A 20,055-nucleotide genomic window follows, 5' to 3' on the forward strand; every position below is an offset into this window, starting at 1 on the left:
TTTTTTTTTTTTTTTTTTTTTTTTTTTTTGGTACTGGGAATCGGAGTCCTTGGGCTTGTGAGGCAGGTGGCGGAACCACTTAGCTAGGAGACTTTCTATGACGATACTTATAGCAAAGTTATCATGCTTTGATCCAGGGCTAGAGGACTTTAAAGACTTGCCACTGAATACCACTGCGAGCTCTTTGCAGGCTGCATGTAACTATATTTCCGATGGGATGGGACTGTACTGTATAGATTGTTGAAGAGGAAAATTACAAGTCAGAGGAAGAAATTCATTTTATTATTATTGTTTTTTTGTTTGTTTGTTTTGTTTTTGAGACAGGGTCTCACTGTGTAGCTCAGGCTGGTCTGGAACTCACTGTGTAACCGAGGCTGGCCCCAAACATGGCAATCTTCCTGCCTCGGCCTCCTGAGTGCTGGAATTAGAAGTGTGTGTCACCATGCCCAGTAGAAGAGGTTCATTGAAAAAATATAATGTCATTTTTATTTTTAAGGAAAGTGCTTACGATTTTCATTATGAAAATATTTTTTGGGGTGGGGATTTAGCTCAGTGGTTCTACTGTCTGCCTCACAAGCGCAAGGTCCCGAGTTTGATCCCTGGTACCAAAAAAACAAAAAAAACCCCAAAACCAAAAAAAGAAAATGTTTTTTACATAAACATACCAATTACTTTATCACTGAGTGACCACGTGTTGCCTTGTTAGCCTCAATTTCCTTCTATAAAATAATAACAGAGAGTTGCTTAGATGATTGTACGCAACAGAGCATGCAAATCCTTTAGAAGAATCGCTACACAGTCAATACTCAATAAACTGTAGCCACTGTTATTATTATCATCGTGTATTTATGAAAACCATATTGCCACAAAATTCCTTCTTTCTGTAGTTTAATGATATGTTTCCCTTTTTCCCTAAAATATGAATATTAAGAACTTACAACTTTGGCAAGCTGGGGATGTAGCTCAGTGGCACAGCAAGTGCAAGGTTCTGAGTTCAATCCCTGGTACTGGAAAAAATAAGAACAAAAACAATACCAAAAAACCCCAACACTTTTGGCAAGACAATTTACTATAAACTCAGGGGATCAAACTCGGGACCTTGAGCTTGGGAAGCAGGCAGCGGCTCCTCTGAACTAAATCCCCGGCTTGTCAGAGTTGTCTTCACACAGGGGCCTCGTATATTATCATCTCTGGGGGAAAAAATGGCGGCTCTGAAGAAAACATCTGGCCTCTGGTAACTTCTCCACGGTATAAGGTCATTGCCTGGTCTGTTGAAGGCCCCAGACCTAAGGATCTCACACATCCGACAGGGTTACTCACATGATCCATCAGACGGAAGTAGCTGGAGGCAATCCCAGGGCACAGGGACGAGTAGGTCGCCTTGTCTAGTTTATCCACCAGTCTTCGGAGGGTGAGCAAGGCCTGAACAACAACAGTGTCGTCTTTGGACGTGAAGGCATTCAGGATGGATGTTAATAAGCTGCAGACATTTTCTATCTACGTGGAAAAGGAGGAAAACGGTGAGAAGTTGGAACTGGAGGGAGACTTGAGCGGGCAGTTAGTTTCCTTTGAAATATGTTTATGGATAGATAAGCTTTATTTGAACATCTGCATGTAAATATGACAATGTCAGAAAGGAAGTTTTCCCAAAGGATTAAAATTTACTCAACCATGAAACTCATCGCTTCCCTTTGGTCTGCCTCTGAACTTAATTGATTAGCACCATTATTCTAGTCTGTGCTCGCTGCTTACTTTTACCCGACACATTTGTCACATCTCTGGGGTAGCACTTCCCATTTCTCTGGAAATCTCTTAAATTGCTTTCAGTGACAACAGAAGGTTTTTATTTGCTCCACCAGAAGCAAAATCACATCCTTCAGTTTTCTTTTTTAAAATATGGCTGTCTGCAAAGTGTACAAAAGAGGAATTTAATGTTCAGTCTTTTAAAAACGATTTTGAAACTGCTGGGGATAGGACCCAAAGGAGTGTTTTTTGTTTGTTTGTTTGTTTTTTGAGGCAGGGTCTCACTATGTAGTTGAGACTGACCTGGAACTCACTGTGTAGCCCAGGTTGGTCTCGAACTCACAGCGATCCTCCCGCCTCAGCCTCCCGAGTGCTGGGATTACAGGCGTGCACCACCACACCTGGCTCAAAAGGACTTAATGTTAACACACAAAACTACAGTATAATCTCTGCATGCTACAACTGTACCTTCTTTTTTTATTAAATAATTATTTTTATTATTTCTCCAAATGAAGCTATAAAAATATCTGTAAAAACATTGAAAAAGCACGTTAAATTTCTGCGCTGATATGATACATCTGTGATTTATAGATAAGCATAAAATGTGAAAGTCTATGAATCAGAATTTCTGAATGATTTTGATTTTTTTTTTTTTGTAACGGGATCAAACTCGGGACCTTGAGTGTGAGGCAGGCGTGGTGCCACTGAGCTAGATCCCTGGCCTGATTTTGATATTTTGATAGGCGTTTACTAGGAGGATCCTGAAAGATTTAAAGATTAAAAAAAAATTTCAGGGGCCAGGGATTTAGCTCAGTGGTGCTGCTGCCTTGCATCACAAGTGTGCAAGGTCCTGAGTTCAATCCCCAATAACCCCCCCCAAAAAAATTTTTTTTTCAGGCGTGGGGTGTGGCTCCGTGGTAAAGCACATGTTTAGCAGGCCCAAAGCCCTCCGTCTGATCCCAGTACAAAAAGAAAAACCAATTTTCTACTTTAACCTCAATTAAGTTTTGAAAAAGTACACATTTGTTGACAGGCACTAATTATGAGACTAATCTGGAAGGAAGAGATTGGTATGCTAGGAATGCCCAGCCTGCCATTCCATGTAACTAATTGAAATGTGCTCCTATTTTTCATTTTATTTTTTTGTTTTTGCTTTTGGTACCGGGGATCCAACTCCGGACCTCGTGCTTGTGAGGCAGGTGGCAGAACCACCTATGAACAAAAAAATGTTCATAGTATAGAAAGTATAGAAAGATTCTAAAACAAGAAGTAAAAGCCAGGTGTGGTGGTGCACGCCTGTAAACCCAGCACTCGGGAGGCTGAGGCAGGAGGATCGCTGTGAGTTTGAGACCAGCCTGGGCTACACAGTGAGTTCCAGGTCAGTCTCAACTACATAGTGACACCCTGTCTCAAAAAACCTAAATAAATAAATAAAAGCTTCCACATTAATTATGTATGATGAAAATACTTTTCAGGTCTTTGCAGCTGTGTTGGTTCTCTCATCTGATGCCTCTTACAGGGCAAAGGCGCGCAGCCTTCTTCATAAGGAAAATTTGAAAGGCAACATGCATCACACTACTCAGAGATGGCAGAGTCCAGGAAGCACCTCCTATGCCGCTGGATGGAGGGGTGGCTTTGAAGTCCACGTCACAAGTGCATTTTGCACGTATTTCTCTGTCACCACGGTGACTGAGGGAGCAGGAGGGGCGCACCCACCTCTGCGAGGCCTCGGCCCCGGTGGGGAGCGCTCGGGCCTCGGGCCTCCGGGGAGCTGCTGCGCTGGCGCCCTGGGCACAGTTTTCCGTCCGAATCGCCTGTCCCCAGCTGGCTTTGGCCTCTACACTTCTGAGCCTGACATCCCGACCCTGGCTCACAGAGGCATTTGTCAGAATGTGGAAAGCTTTGTAAATTGGTCGGTAAAAAAGTTATCATATAGATTTATGATACAATAAAAGGAAGGTAATAATAGTCCCAAACAGTCAATTCCTAGCTCTTTGGGTGCAGTGTCCGATGTTCTACGCTCGGCGTTATTTGTGAGCGTTGTGTCCGCACGACGGGGACACCCAGCAGCGCACGATGGTCCCTTCTGTCCAGGTCGCGCGCAGCGACACCCTGGGAAGAGCCTGCAGCTCCCCGGGACGGGAGCATCTGCGCCGGGGCCAGGCCTTCGTTTCCGGGGAGCTGGCTGGTGACGGCCTCGCCGCGGGTGACAGAGACCTGTGGTTCGGACGTGAGCCGAGGCGGCTCCTGCAAGCCACAGGCGGGTGACAGCCACAAGGACAGAGGCAGGGCGGATGAGGATGGGGCCCCCGGAGAGGAGCCGGGGAGGCGAGAGAGACACGCTTTGCCAAGACAGCAGCTTTAGAGAGAGGAGAATGGAGGTCAGGACTCGGTGGCGGCGGCCCCTTTTGGCTGACGTTTCGTCTCTGGACGGCAGTGACAACTCCGTCCAGGTCTCCCCGCTGTTGCTCCTTCCTTCGCAGCTGACCTCGACACAGAATCTCCCTTCCAGTTGTTGACGGCGTTGGGAAGAGCTCCAGATGAAGCAGTAAATAACTTACTGCTTCCTAAAAGGCCGTACAGTCTTCATATACCCAGGGACTTTCATGATTCACTTGAGGCCAACAGACCGCAGCCCAGGCTATTTTCAGTGCAAAATAGGGATCTACAGACGGGCTTTCGGCGCTCAGAGGCAATGCTCAGGAGACGAGTGAGGATTCATTATTAAACGAGTGTCCGCAATCTCGGCATTGTACAAGATATTTGGAATTTGGAATTACAAAACACAGGGGTGGCTGGCTATGGTGGTGCACTCCTGGTACTCTCAGCACTCAGGAAGCTGAGGCAGGGGGATCTCCAAGAGTTTGGGGCCAGTCTGGGCTACATAGTGAGTTCAAGCCCGGCAAGATCCTGTCTCAACAAAACAAAACATAGGAGTGTGCTTATATTTGATGGATTTGGAAGACAAGAAGTATTCACGCCATTCAGAGGCCAACAATGTAAGACATTGATTCTCAGCTGGAGCTGGCGTTAGAGTCACCCGAGGATCTTTTAAAACCTATATTTATAAAGAAGGGGACGGAGCCATACGGCGAGGTGCGTCCCTTCCATTCAACAGTTCCTTGATTGCAGCAAGTCTGGCTTTGATGTGGTTTTAGCTGTATAAAAACTAAAGAAACATCAACACTCTGTCACAGAGATACTGAGCAATCTCAAAAGAGAGACAGTGCTGCCAGACACAAATCCCACCCACATGCCTCATCACCATCATCATCTGGTACCGGGGATCGAACTCAGGACCTCGCGCTTGCGATGCAGGTGGCAGCACTACTGAGCTAAATCCCCGGCCTCCCACGTACCTTATTGACCACTGGGGCCATGCTGGTGATTTTCTGAAGGCTTAATTTGCTAATTTCAGGATTGGAATCGTTGATCCAGTTTTTGAGGAGGACCAAAAATAATTCTGGGAGCGGGTCCTTGAAGAACTTATCCAGAATCTGGAACAGAACAAGACAAAAACAGATACTGAGTGGAGTCAGGGCCAAAGGGCAGGATTTCTGTCGAGAGAGTCCAGACTGGACTCCGAGTCACATGAGTCGTCCATGTACTGACATCTGTTACTACACATGACCCCGGGCTCACCGCCGTGGGACACAGGTGAGGCAAAGATGCTGGGCTTTGTTTCCATTTTGATCAAGTCTCTCCATTCTCGGAAACGGAATGAACCAATTTAAATGACCCTCCTTGCCAGGTGTGGTGGCGCACGCCTGTAATCCCAGCGCTCAGGAGGCTGAGGCAGGAGGATCGCTGTGAGTTCGAGACCAGCCTGGGCTACATAGTGAGTTCCAGGCCATCTTGGACTGCACAGCAGATCCTATCTCTAGCTAACTAACTAATAGTAATAATGAAAGAACCCTCCTTTTTGGATTATAGTCAGATAGCTGAGTTTCTTGACAAGGAATTTTGTATACGTGAAAAGTTAACGTCTACTTTGGACTAGGCGTTGTGCTAGTGAGTGGAGGAGACGTGGTGAGGACGAAGGTCTCGGTCCACGAGTCTGCGCTGCGTGTGGAAGAGCTGGTGAGACAGATGCTGTACAGTGAGACTCTGCTCTGCACTATGCTAAAGAGAACAGAATCGTTCACTGTGACTGGCATTGGGGTGAAAAGCGACAAGGTGCCACGGAAGCATTTCCAGGACGGCCAAAGTCTGTGCTGCGTGTGGAAGAGCTGGTGAGACAGATGCTGTACAGTGAGACTCATTCTAAAGAGAACAGAATCGTTCACTGTGACTGGCATTGGGGTGAAAAGCGACAAGGTGCCACGGAAGCATTTCCAGGACGGCCAAATGGAGACTCTCTGGTGTAGATTCACTTTGGGACGGAGCAGGCTGGGTCTGAGCAGCCAAAAGACCGGAGAGAAGGGGGGCGGGAAGACCAAGGGAGGTGGGTGGATCCTGTCTTAGGAAGCAAAGAGAAAGAAAAAAAGAAGGGGCCGTAAGAGAAAGAAAGATAGGTCAACTCAGCAAGGCCCTGAATCGAAAAATAAAGGGCTTGGGACGCAGCTTGGTGCAAAGGCCCTGGGCTCAATCCCAGAGACAGACACCGGGAGGGGATGAAGGAACAGAGCAGACAGAAGGGCCGGGGTGTGGCTCAGTGGTGCCGCCGCCTGCCTCGCAAGCGCAGGGTCCCGAGTTCGATGCCCGGTCCCAAAAAACAGAAGAAGAGAGAAATAAGACAGGCAGACAAAAAGAGAACAGAGGAAGAAGGGAGGGCAGCGGGGTGGGGCTGAAGCCCAGGGCTTTGCACGTGCTAGGTGCGCACTACCCATGAGCTCCGCACTCGGCACGGCTGTGCAGCCCCCAACAAAATCCTAGCAAATCAACTTCCACTGCATCCAGTTCTTGGAATAAATTTTGCAATGACATTTAAAATGTTTGAATATGTCATTAATAAGTTATATAGAAAAAAACATTAGATTTTAACTGTTAAAAGGTAGTCAGTAGGGCTGGGGATTTAGTGCCCGCCTTGCAGTTACAAGGTCCTGAGTTCAATCCCCAGTACCAAAAAAAGAAAAAAAAGAAAGAAAAAAAGAAAAGAAAAGAAAAAGGCAGTGAATAAAATTCAACTTCCAGTTACAACGATGAGTAGAATGTTGCCTAACTGATAACCGTTTCTTTCTTTCTTTCTTTCTTTCTTTCTTTCTTTCTTTCTTTCTTTCTTTCTTTCTTTCTCTTTCTTTCTTTCTTTCTTTCTTTCTTTCTTTTGGTTTTTTGAGACAGGGTCTCACTGTGTAGCTGAGACTGACCTGGAACTCACTATGAAGCCCAGGCTGGTCTCAAACTCACAGCGATCCTCCTGCCTCAGCCTCCCGAGTACTGGGATTACAGGTGTGTGACGTCAGGCCCGGTGTGACTTTTTTTTTTTCTGTGATCTTTTCAATAGATGAAGAGAAACAATTTGACAGACGTGTCAAAGATTCACAGAAGAGGAGGAAGAAATGATCCTTGCCGAGTTCATGGGAGGCCGGGCACATCAGCCTCTGATCGCAAAGGCCGCTACCTGACACTTGAGAAAGGTGGTTAAACCTCACCTCATCTCACGGTGCTGACATAAATCTGTGGGGTTTGTGAATTTCTTTTGAATGTATGATTTTGTGGGAGATTTCACTTACGTCCCGTGTGGACCTATTTTATATTTTTACATACTTTACTGTGGATACACTGAAAATACTGAGTCACAAAATAAGAGGAAGGCGAGGCGAAAGGATTAAGCACCTTTGAGAAACAGCAGTGTTCAATGAAATCGATTCACATTTGCTTCAGAGAGCTTCGCGGTTCGTCGGGTAGTGTGAGTGCCTTTCACACTTTACTAACTCTTCTGCGGTGTTGTCTGAAGTCCCCTCGTATTTGTAGGAATGATTGGGCGTCGCACCTTTACGGCGTGACTTTCATGGAAAAATTGCGTTTGAATCAACGTACGCAGCCTTTTTCGCAGGCCAAGGGCGTCCTCAGTGTGCTCGACTCCTACGACGTTGTCGTGTATGACGTACCCGGGGGTCACTGGCTGCCTTCGGAAGACCCCGTCACCCTCGAAATGCTTTCGCAGGCTTGCACAATACCAATGTTTGTTCAAACCCACACCCTCTAGGAGAAGATAAAAAGCCAATCGCTAGAGCAAACTAAAGCCGCAGCTCTCCTGAAACCCGGGGGTAACTCTTTCTGCTGTCCCCTTTCCCACCTTCAGATATCTTTTGATTCTTTTCTGAGTCCTGGTCAAAACCACTATTTTGAAGGGGAGACAAGAGGCTCGAGTGTCAAGCTTAGGCGAGAGAAGAACATGAGAGCTGTTAAAACTCACTTTGATGAAGAATATGACTATGATGACGTGCTCTTCTGAGCTCCTAGGGCCCTGCACTAAGAGCTTGTGGAGGTGATGCAAAGTCTCCGGAAACTGTGGAAAGTTACACTCACAGAGGGTTCTGCAAAGGAGAACGAGGAGGCGCTGCATTAGCCAAGGAGGAAACATGTTCTACATCAGCAAACACTGCTAGCGATGAAGAGACAAAGCGGGCATGGAGGTGCACGCCTGGAACTCCACCACGCTGGGTGGCCAGAGCCTGACTATTGCAAGTTCAAACCTATCCTGGACAACTCAGTGAGACCTTGTCTCAAAATAAAAAATTGTTTTAAAAATACATATGTGGATGGAGGCACAGCTCAGTGTGAAGGCCCCAGATTCAAGGTTTATCTCTTAGCAATGGAGGGGAAAAGAATGAACATTAGGCTCACAGCTCTTACCTCCCAGAGTAAAAAGAAAGGATATTCCTAGTATTCCCAAGGTCAACTACAGCCTCACTATGGATTCTACATGGCCTCTGGGGTTACATCCAACCGGACCTCTGTCCACATTTCTTTCCTTAATGCCACTTCTGTTTCCTGAGTCTCGCATCCTTTCATCTCCCGTCAACCCTTGACCAAATGGAGAGGTAGCAAAAATCTGAAAGTCAGCCTTCAACAGCAGGGCAGGGTCACCTGTGTGGCTCTGGTCGCGCCTCTCCTTTGAATAATACAACGATGACGAGAGTCTGGGGCTACTGTGGACAGCTCATGGGAAGGGGCTGCGAGGTCTGATCCGTTCAGCCTCCCACACGCGCACGCACGCACACGCGAGCGCACTGGTCAGGCTCAGACCTGTCCTGACGCACAGACGTGAGTCCGTCTTGCTGTGCAGTCCAGGCTGGCCTCGAACTCACAATGGTCTTCCTCCTTCAGCTTCCCCAGAGGTGAGATTGCTGATGCCATTGTTTCTGGTTCCAGGGATCAAACTCAGGTTCTTGTGCTTGTGAGGCCGGTGACGGAACCACTGAGCTAAATCCCCGGCCCCAAGATGCCATTTTCGAAAGCACCAAGAGCCCATGGACGGTATAGACGGCATCTTCTGGGTCGGTTACAGTGTCACATCAGTATGCTGTGCCAAGTCCCTACATCTTAATTCTTAATCAGAAAATTTGATCCCTATAATCAGAAACTTGCTCTTTGCTAAAGGACGAACAAGAAACCCCCTCCTTGCCAGTAAAAGAAGAAGAAAAAGTATTTTTCATTCCAGTGCCTTGAATTTGTTTGGTTCATTGAGCACAGGTCTTTACTGGGCCTCTTTCAGTCTGAGGTCTGCAGAGCAGGAATGAGCTAAATATCAGAAGGGAGAAACGTGGACTGGCCGTGAGCTTGCTACACCGGAAAGACACAGGTGTTCTCTGAGTGACTGGATCGTCAAGTGACAGGGAAGAGGGAAATTCTCCCAGATGAGACCTCCCAGAATAGCTGACGAGGTAGAGGTCAGAGGGCCGCTTACGTAATGCAGACAGACGTTCAAATTGAAATAGATCCCGTGTTCCCATGAGGCTTACTTAAGGGCGGGTGGAGGCCCAGCACCCCAGGCAGAGTCCCCTGTCCTTACCTGGCCATGAGGTTGACCCCATCGTGATAATGGTATGCTTGGTAAATATGACTCCAGCAGTACTTCTGGTTAAGGGCTCTGTCCACTTCTTGCAGTCCAGAACATTTCAGCAGAATTCTCAGCGCCTCCCGGGCATAGCTAAGGGCCCAAGAAAGAGCATCATCCTGGGACAGTGACCGTCGCACAGCTGAGGACACGTGCCCTGCCTCCTCGGCTTCGAGAGAGGGGACGTGCCGGAAGAAGGCAACGACTCAGTGCTTTTACACCCCTGATGAGCACTACATTGGACAGGAGGTGAAATTAAAATTGTAGCACATAAAATCTAGGATTAACCACAGAGCAGCTTAGTTATGTGTTCATTATTTGCAAGACGTGTTCAACAAAATAACGACTTGCAAAGGTGTCTGTTCTCTTCGCCGGGTGTCATTAGTAAGTAGGATGCGCTCTCCGGGGCAGAAGGGAATCCTGAGCTTTTCCTGATGCGGGCAGAGGACTCAGGCCGCAAGGCCGCCCGCCCGCCCGTTCTCAGCCAGGAGTTTTCCAGGTCCCCACACAGCACTGCTGCGCGACTGCGGCTTGGGACCTGACTCCCCTCCCTCATGCGGCCCACCGGGAGCGCAGCACAAACAGACGGGGTTTGGCAGCGCTGTGCTGCTTCAGAGGCTGCTTTTCGCGTCGGGGAGAGAACACCGCGTGCACGGGTGCCCTGCCCGAGCGCGACCCCAGAGGGACAGAGGAGTCTCGGCTCGCTCGGGATCGAAGTAGCCCGCGCTCTCACATGGGCTTGTCCTGTGGCTGCATCCTCAGCTGACTGACGTAGAGGAGCTGAAACAAGAGGGCCATCAGGATCTCGGGAAAAAGCTGGGCCACTGTCCTCTTGTAGGAAGCCGTAGGCAGAAGCACACACAGGGCCTGCGATGCCTACAAAGCAGAGAAAAGGGTGCTCAAAAGAGAAGCATCTCGCCTTGAAGCCAGTCTTACCGAGGAGAGGGGCAGTGGGGCGCTGCAGGAGCCTTCCTGGGCCTCCTCGAAGGGAGCCTGAGCCTCGCCTGCACCTCCTCTCCCTCAGGAGCACCAGGGCACCAGAGCACCAGAGCCACGCCAAGCGTTTTCAGGCAAGGTGCACAACTGGACATCACCGGCTGCCAAACCAGGGGAGGCAAGCTGGGGCCCAACAGGGTGCACATCCCATACGGCCATGAGGAACGTCCCGTTAATGACCCGGGTCCTGCCCCCAATCAAGTGATCCAAGGAAGTGGGTCAGGCTGTCGCAGATCATTTGGTATACTGCCTTGTGCAGTACCCGCCACATCAGAAAGATGTACCCCAGCTCCTCACATTTATCGAACGGGGCATTTATTTATTTGTTTGTTTGTTTCAGATAGGGCCTTGCTAAGTGTTCAGAGCTGGCCTCAGACTCTCAGCGATCCTCCTGCCTCAGTCTCCTGAGTGTTAGGATATAGGTGAGTGCATCACCACACCCGGACTGTGTTATTCTGTTTCTTTGCTCTCCTTCCTGTCTCTCCCGGGTATACGCAAGGATCGCTCTTGACCGGGCGCAGTCACCTCAGCAGGGAGGCTGGGCCTGACTAAGTCCCCTACGCCATCCGGTCACTCTTTCCTCCCCGGACACCATTTCAGATTTCCTCGGCTGTCTGACACACAGATTGGTCCTCCGGGTCCCTGTCTCCCCGCAGAATGTGAGCCCCACGGGCAGGGTGTGGCACAGAGCACAGGTGTAGGGGCAGGAAGGACTGAGCCTGGGCAGTCAGGGATCCGAGTGCGGGCGGCGCCGGGAGAAACCGAGTCGTGGTCCTCACCGCCAGAGGCATCATGTTGGTGGCGTCCAGAGCGAAGCATCTCCCTCCCTGCACGGCGGCCTCCGCTTCCCAGGGTTTGTCTTTCAGCACCAGCAGGATTGGCTTCAGCACTTGCGGGGCCACCTGTGGCTGGGCGCCCACGGCCTGCCACATCAGGGTCAGAGCACTGCAGATGCAAAACTCGGTGAACGCAGGCAGATCCTCCGTCGAGCCCGGTCCCTTACAGGACGCCGGGACTTGGATCACATTTTTCAGAACAAAGATGGCACAGATCAGTCCCCAGCAAACTGAGATTCTCATGTCCAAACGATCCCTCAGCGGCTTAAGCCTCAAAAACAGAGGCAGATCAAGCTGGGGATTTAGCCCAGTGGTTCCACTGCCTGCCTCACAAGTGCGAAGTCCCGAGTTCGAGCCCTGGTACCCACAAAAAACCAAAAAAACCCAGGAAAATTGTGACAACATGGAAAATACAGTCTGAAAGTCTGTGGGCCCATTTCTTGCTGAGATTTAGGTATCTAGTTAGCGCATCAGAAACTGATCGATTTTTCTGTACCCTGCACTCTGCGCCTCCATCAGGCCATTCCGCTTGTCCAGGAAGGGCCCAGGAAGAGCGATATATTTAAAGATCAGCAGGAGAATACAAATTCGTCAGCCATCAATATGCAGGCAAGTTTATGTAAAACCTAAACGAACAAGGCAACAATAACAATAGAGATGAAAACCTGAGCTCAGAGGCATAAACCAAGTTGCCAAAGGCCACGTGTTCAACAGTGACACACACGTGCTTGGCCCGAGCTCTGATGTCGGGAGTCTGGTCCCCTCCCTTCTTTCCCACACAGCCACGCTTTATGCACAGTCTGACCCTTGCTCATTTTAAACGGCTCCACATCTCTGTGGTACCAGAATCTTGCTATCTTCCCCATCCACATGGGGCTCTGAAGTCTATCATTCAATTCCCTCCAGACAGGATCTGTATAGTTCAGGCTGCCCTTGGACTTTGTTTTTCTTTCTTTTTTTTTCTTTTTTTTTTTTTTTTTTTTTTGATTTTTGAGACAGGGTCTCACTATGTTAGTTGAGACTGCCCTGGAACTCGCTGTGTAGCCCAGGCTGGTCTCGAACTCACAGTGATCCTCCTACCTCAGCCTCCCAGTGCTGGGATTACAGGTCTGCGCCACCATGCCCAGCTTTACAATTTTTTTGTACCAGGAATCGAACTGGGGCCCTTGCACTTGCGAGGAAGGTGGTGGAACCACTGAGCCAAATCCCTGGCTTTCTTGAATTTACTTTGTATCCCAGGCTGGCCTCGAATTTATGCCTCAGCTTTGTGAGTGCTGGAGTTACAGGTCAGCACCACAGTGTCCCCTGGCCTCCTGGTGGTTTTCAAATAACATCAAAATGAGGGGTATTTAAAAAAAAAAAAACCGAGGGGTATAAGGGCTTGCTTATCCTATTTTCTAATCAAAAGGAGAATAATGTTTAACTTGCATAACAATGAGGCGTTAATCTAAAGGATTACAGGATTTGCCTAGGAGAGGAAGAGTCGGTTGTAATCCCAGGATTTTCTAATTGAGAGAAAGGAAAACATCCCCTGAGCCACAAAGATGGCTAGAGGTTGGGCGAACAACTCAGCACACAGCCCACTGCCCTGCTCTCCTGCCGGAGAGAGACCCTTTGGCATTCTGAACACTTTGAAATGATCATTAGGACAAGAGTCTGGCCCTTTGGAACAACGCTTCTAATATTGGCTGTCCTGCGGTGAGTGCTGTCGGCATAGGAAGCCACCGCTCCTCCCCAGCATATAAACTAAAAGCCAAGGGGTGGGTTTTTCTAGATCCTTCTAATGTATGCATTGGAGCCATACTGCCTCACCGGCTCACATTAGCACTTTTTTTCTTAAATATTTCTTGTGATCTTGGATCATGAATTTCAGATGGACAGTTAAGGGGCAGGAGACTTTCAATTTGGTAATTCTTAATGTCGCATCCTTTTTATTGGTGGGTAGAGACATCTTATGAGTGTCTTTCATAAGCAAGAGAAATATTCCATGTATGGATTTTTTTTTCCTTCAGAAAAAAGTAAATTCACCAAATGGGAAGAAAAATCTATGATCATTTTGAGGATAGGTTTGTTCTTAGAGGACGCGGCAGGACCTGATCAAAAGCCTCAGCTAAATAAAGGCTGCACTGATTATTTCTTGGGGGCCCCCTGTGTGCCAGCTATTGGCCAAAGTGTGAATAGCATTTTTTTTTTTCTTTCCTGAGACAGGGTCTCACTATGTAGTTGAGACTGACCTGGAACTCACTATGTAGCCCAGGCTGGTCTCGAACTCACAGTGATCCTCCTGCCTTCAGTATCCCGAGTGCTGGGATTACAGGTGAGCACCACCACGCCCGGCTGTGAATAGCATTCATGATGGTATCTAAGCCTGGCAGTAATCTATGTGGCACAAAAATAGATCTCAGGAAAAAAAAACGAGGCCTGGAAATGACAGCCCGCGGATTTGAGCCCATGTCTGTCTCCCTGCCTGTGGACTGGTGAGCACACACAAGAAGGGGCAGGGAAAAGCCGTACCTGTCCATTGGGACCCGGTAGTCCATGAGCTGAAAGACGACACCTTTGGGCAACGTCTGCACCAACAAGGTGACGACCTCCAACAAGCTGTCCCTCATAAAGTCAGAGGAGTTTTCCTTCAGTTGCTTATAAACAGAGTCCACCATCTGACACACCTGAAAGAGAAATTGTGCAGGTCAACAAGTCTCCCATTTCACGGTCACTTTGAAGCCAAGGCTTTTCTCGGGTGTAACAATCTCGTGTTCCTTGGCGTGACTCCAGCAGCCAGTAATACACAAGTAAGTGCAAGCAGAAATAACATTTATACAACGCAATATATGTATTTAATGAAGAATAAAGCCATGCCTTTACGGATGTTGGGAAGATACCCATTAAATTTTTTGTTTTTTGTTTTTTTTTTAGGAGGCTAGACTTCATTATGTAAGATATATGAGATTAGTAATAGAAAATATAACCCTAGGGCCGGGGATTTAGCTCAGTGGTTCCACCACCCGCCTCGCAAGTGCAAGGACCCAAGTTTGATCCCCAGAAACAAAAAAAGAAGCAAATATATACCTAATTCAAATCCTTAAAGAAGAAAGTCAAAACAATTGAGTACAATAACAATGGAAGTATTTACTCCAAAACAACTTTATGAAAAGTAATGACCCTTTGAACGCACCCACGAAGGAGTGAACCAGAGCTGGGAGGAGTGACTGAGGGGTAAAACGCCGAGGCTTGGAACTGTAATCTTGCAAACTCTGCTCACAAGTCCCATGCTAGTTTGCTTTTTCCCCCATTATCGGGGATCGAACTCAGGACCTTGCGGGACCTTACACTTGCAAGGCAGGCGCACTGCCACTGAGCTAAGTCCCCGGCCCTCCTTTTTACTTACTCTTGAACAAGGAGAGTTCTACCTAGGCCTGGAATTTGTCTTACATCAATAAAGCAAAAGAAAAAAAGAAAAGTGTGAGGCATTACAAGGTAACGCCTGTGCTCCCAGATGAGCGTGAGGTGACATTATTAAAGCCCTCGGTCGTCCCCAAGGACCTCTTCACTTCTAGGGTTTCTGGATGCTGCATCTTGCTGCGCCCCTCCTTTAGATGCGGCTGACCTCTGAACAAGCTGTGTCTCTGGGTGCTCACCTGAGGGAAGGGTGATCTGTTTGAATCCCCAAAGAAAGACTTGGTGTGCTAGATTTATTTAGAGATGGTAAGCCCATACAGCGGAATCTTGAGTTATGACCGGCCTGACATATGAACAACTTGGGTTATGGCCAGAATTTTAGTTTAAGCTTACAGAGTCTTGAGTTACAACCTGAATGCAGGCGCCTGTGCTTCCAGATGGTCTCAGATACAGATTTAACCCTTAAAAAGTTCTGGAAGGGACATCACAGCATCATCCTCCCCTATGGGAGGTGAACTGGGAAATCCCGGGCCACTGAGATCTGCCTGTGTACAGGAGAGAGACTCTGAAGGCTGTGTAGAGGAGCTGAGCCTTCAGTTGACCAACTTGAGTTACAACCAGCCCTTGGGAACGAATTGTATTCATAAGTCAAAGGTCCACCGTATAGTTTTTGTAAAATTTAGGAAATGTTTGTTTAACCACGCGCAAATTTTCCTTATAGCGGATGTTAGATTCTAATCCCCTTTAAGAATCTATTTCATTCAGTAGTTCAACTATTTGTGAGAGCTGTGGTGATCATTTAAGTTGATGAATCCCATTTTTATTCAGTTTCTCCAGATTAGCGATTTGCTGTCCTGGAGGCTAGTTTTATAGAGCTGGGCTTTTTTGTTGTTTGTTTTTTTTGTACCTGGGGACTGAACTCGGGACCTTGTGCTTGCGAGGTAGGCAGCAGAACCACTGAGCTAGATCCCTGGCGCTATATATCTGGGTGTTAGTGTCTTCCTCTGCAGAAACTTGGTGTGGTTTCTTCCGGCTCCCTTCGATGACTCGTGTCTCGTCACCGAGAAGGCCCTCGTGCCTCTGCTCTGGGTGATGCTCTCGTCGGTCACCACACCAGCGGTTCTCCACGACGCGTCCCTTCCACTTTCCTGCTTTTAGCTTATTTTCAGTTACTTTGCCCGTTGGGTCAGGAGAGGGTGGGTATTGGGAGTTCAGCACACTGGACAGGGCTGCAGGTGGGACAAGTTCTTCCACTTTGTTAAAAGCTCTGCTGTTACCATTTTGAAATTTGTAACCATTTTTCTCCTTGGGCTTGTGTTTCATAGGCTCAGCCCCACAGGACGATGGAGCACAGACGCTGCTTGCAGCGTGGGAGGCCTCTGTGGCTCTGTGGCCCCACTCGCCTCGGTTCAGGAGGACGGCATCTTTCTTAGCACCTCAGTGAGCCGAAGGGCAACAGTTTTAATAGACCATGTGAATGACAAGAAGTGAAATACAAACAGCTGAGTTAGTTTCTCTTGTTGTTGCTGTTGTTTGTTTATTATTTGAGAGAAGGTCTCACTGTGTAGCCCAGGCTGGCCTCCAGCTCCTTAGCGATGCTCCTGCCTCAGCCTCCCAAGGGCCAGGGTTACAGGCGTGCGCCACCGTGCCTGGCAAGCATTTTGTGCCATGTTTCTAGTCTTCTGCTTCTGGAAAGAATGAGATCCATCTGTACACATGTATGAAATACAGTTGTGTTGGGCTGGGGATGTAGCTCAGTGGTTCTGCTGCCTGACTTGCAAGCTCAAAGACTTGAGTTCGATCACTGTAGTAGCAATTATGCACGTGAGTCGAAAGCATTTATTTATTTATTTGCACTGGGGATTGAAGCCAGGGCATTTGCACTGAGATATATTTCCAGCTCTTTTTATTTTTTTTAAATCTTTTTATGCTTGTAGTGCCAATGTCCTTTTTTTTTCATTTTTTTGTCCGCACATGCTTGCCGTGTGTGATGTTTACGCTTTCTCGTGGGGAACGAGTACAGGTGCTTAGCGATCTTGGTTCTTTTTCTTCCCCTTCCCTCTCCTGTCCCCCTCCCGCTTTCCTGCTGGGCACCCTTCTCCAATTTTGATTTTTATTACATCATCATCACTGTTTCATTCCTGTGTGTGAGAAGTGCGGCACGTTCCAGGGATCTCCACGAATTTGCCTGTCACCCTTGGGCGGGGCCAAGCTAATCTGAATCGTTCCGGTCTCAGGGCCTGTGCTGCCAAAGGGAGCGCCCTCTGATTTTCTTCATTCAGAGAAAGGGTCTCCGCTAAGTCACTGAGCTGTTCAGGCTGAGCTCAGACTTGCAGTCCTCTCCCTCAGCCCCTCAGAGCGCGGGATGAGTGTGACCACCACACCCAGCTAAACGCTCTTAGATTTATGTTTGCAGTCGGCACTAGACGACATAATAGGGGTAGCACATGCACTAATAATTTACAATTTTAATTAACCTTTTTGCATTCAATGGCAGATAAGAAATCCTTGATGGCTTGAATGAGACTACAGAAGAAAAACGAACATCACAGGCTTAGCCATTTGATGACTGTCTTCCCTATGTTGTGAAAACACAGTCCCATAGTTTTTGGGGGGAGGGTACCAGGGATCGAACTCGGGTCCTTGAGCTTATGAGGCAGGCGGCCGCACCACTGAGCTAAATCTCCGGCTCCCCAGTCCCGTATTCCATTTTGCACCGTGCCCCACAAATGATGGTTGCCCTGCAGCCAGGTGGAGGTGCTTAAACTACATAAGGGCCACACAGGAGGCTCCACTTGCTGAGCTAGTGTCATTAATGCGTTTCTTTTTAAAAATGGAAGCAAATAGAGTCAAATGTTATAATTCAGTATGACCGGCAGTTGAACATTCACTAAAGTATTCTGTAGAATTTTCTGCATACTTGAAATGGTTCATACAAAGCCTCATTTCATTAAAGTGACTAATGAGCAAGGTCAAGAAATGCATATGATGGGCCGGGGATTCAGCTCAGCGGTTCCGGTTCCGCTGCCTGCCTCGCAAGCGCAAGGTCCTGAGTTCGATCCCCGGCACCAAAAATAAAGTGGGGGGGGGACGTGTATGAAAAGTAGGCATATAACAAAATAAAAAACTGCACTACAGCTACATTTTCAAAGTGGCCTAAATGTCCATCAACACGTAAATGGATACAGAAAATATGTACACTTACGGTGGTGTACTACTCAGCCCCAAATAGGAGTCATTTTAGGGAAATGGACGCACCTCGAGACCTTGGTGTTACGTGAAATGAGCAAGAACGAAAGGTCGAATATCACGTGGTTTCCCTTGCGTGAGAAACCCAAAGAGTAAGTGAGTTAAACAGCAAAACCACAGAGTCCATAGACACCAGGGAGGGGCGCTGTGTGGCGATGAAGCCGAGGCTCTCTGCATTCCAGAAATGCCACGTACCCTGGTGACCTTCCGGGCGTGGTATTTCAGAGTCGGTTTCAGCACAGATGCTGCTTTGGATGCAGTTTCTCTGTCAGGTGTGGAGAGTTTCATCAGGAGATGCAGCATAAAGTCAGTCAGCAAAGAGGGCGACAGGCTCTGTCCTATGCACTGAAACCGAGAAGAAAAAGAAGCAGTCAAGAGACCACAAAACTGCAAGGGCCTCTGGGTTCCTGTTACAAGCGTTAGGATGAAGAGGATTGCAATCTAAAAATAATTTACTTTTTTTCCTTTCATGACTTTAAAACAACTCAGCTGTTCAAGTATTGTGGCAAACAACTTCATCGTTGAAAATAAATGTGTAGGGAGAACCACACCTGCTCCCGACCCAGCTGCCATCGCTCAAGCGCAGGGAAGGTAGGCCGGGCCCGATCCACCGCGGGAAGGAGAACCACGCCTGCTCCCGACCCAGCTGCCATCGCTCAAGCGCCAGGAAGGAGAACCACGCCTGCTCCCGACCCAGCTGCCATCGCTCAAGCACCGGGAAGGTAGGCTGGGCCCGATCCACCGCGGGAAGGAGAACCACGCCTGCCCCCGACCCAGCCGCCATCGCTCAAGCACGGGGAAGGAGAACCACGCCTGCTCCCAACCCAGCCACCATCGCTGAAGCGCCGGAAAGGTAGGCACGCGGGTGCCCCTGAACCCCCATAAGCCCCCCCCCGCACTCTCAGACCTCCTGACTGTGCAAATCTTTGGACCCACTCTGCAAAGACAGAGGTGGTCATCAAGGGTATTTTTCTGAGTTCCCAAATTTGAACATCTTTAAAGAAAGGGCGTGGGAAACCGGTAATAGAACATTGCGGAGTTCAACCATTCAGAAGGATGGGGAACTCAATCTGGGCCTTGCAGCCCGAGGTCAGTCAGCGTCAGGGGGTTCAGCACTCAGCTAACTGAGATAGGGGGTCTTGCATCCTCGCTCTGTCTGAGCCATTAAATGGTAAATACACTATATTGAAAAGTTTGTTCACTGCAGACATGTTCTGGACTGTTTCTTGATTTCAATTTAATTCAAATGATTTAAGGGCGATAGACTAGTGACTACCACAGGTGGTCAGTGTCCAAGTTGTGCTTGATCTTAATGTGTTGCTGATTGTATCAGTTGGGGTAAAGCATTGCCGTTGATTTGATGAGCTGTTTTCTCTGATGTTATGAAGATGAGAATGTCTGTGGGTCGTTAGAGACACAGAAGCTAGGGCGCAACTATATCAGGAAGATTTGGGTGATAATCCAGAGAGTAAACCAAGGACAGTCCGACAACAAAAATTAAAATGAGAAAACACTTAAGCAAGACACAAGGACAGACTTCCAGTTCACCAATGGCAAACAGTAGGGCAAATGAGGGTGAAAAGGCCGATAGTGAACCACCAGGACACCCTGAACTCAAAGCACAGGAAGTAACAAAACAGATCAATCAGGCTCTAGAAAAATTCAAAACAGAAATAATTTCCCAGATAACCATAGAGATAGTGAGTAAAATGGAAGTCGTGATTCGAGACTCTAGAGCAGAAACTGACAAAAAAATAGATGAGCTCAGGACCATGATAGAAGCCATGAAGGCCCAGCATAAGAAAGAAATGGAAAAAATTAACGCCCAAC

General features: G+C 48.0%; 1 protein-coding gene across 2 annotated transcripts in view; it reads right to left on the reverse strand.

The window, feature by feature from the left end:
• Positions 1–20,055, reverse strand: part of Mroh9 (maestro heat like repeat family member 9) — a 53,112-nt gene that overhangs the window by 10,324 nt on the left and 22,733 nt on the right. For both annotated transcript variants that reach the window (XM_010620672.3, XM_010620674.3), the window contains 8 exons: positions 18,421–18,570; positions 14,092–14,246; positions 11,521–11,686; positions 10,479–10,621; positions 9,701–9,838; positions 8,102–8,222; positions 5,103–5,240; positions 1,321–1,497 (listed from right to left, as the gene is read on the reverse strand). In XM_010620672.3, coding sequence (XP_010618974.1) covers positions 1,321–1,497; positions 5,103–5,240; positions 8,102–8,222; positions 9,701–9,838; positions 10,479–10,621; positions 11,521–11,686; positions 14,092–14,246; positions 18,421–18,570 — 1,188 coding nt within the window. The remainder of the gene's footprint in view (positions 1–1,320; positions 1,498–5,102; positions 5,241–8,101; positions 8,223–9,700; positions 9,839–10,478; positions 10,622–11,520; positions 11,687–14,091; positions 14,247–18,420; positions 18,571–20,055) is intronic.

Source organism: Fukomys damarensis, unplaced genomic scaffold (genome assembly GCF_012274545.1).
Source record: "Fukomys damarensis isolate Sample0158 unplaced genomic scaffold, DMR_v1.0_HiC HiC_scaffold_34, whole genome shotgun sequence".
In the NCBI taxonomy this organism is placed as follows: Eukaryota; Metazoa; Chordata; class Mammalia; order Rodentia; family Bathyergidae; genus Fukomys; species Fukomys damarensis.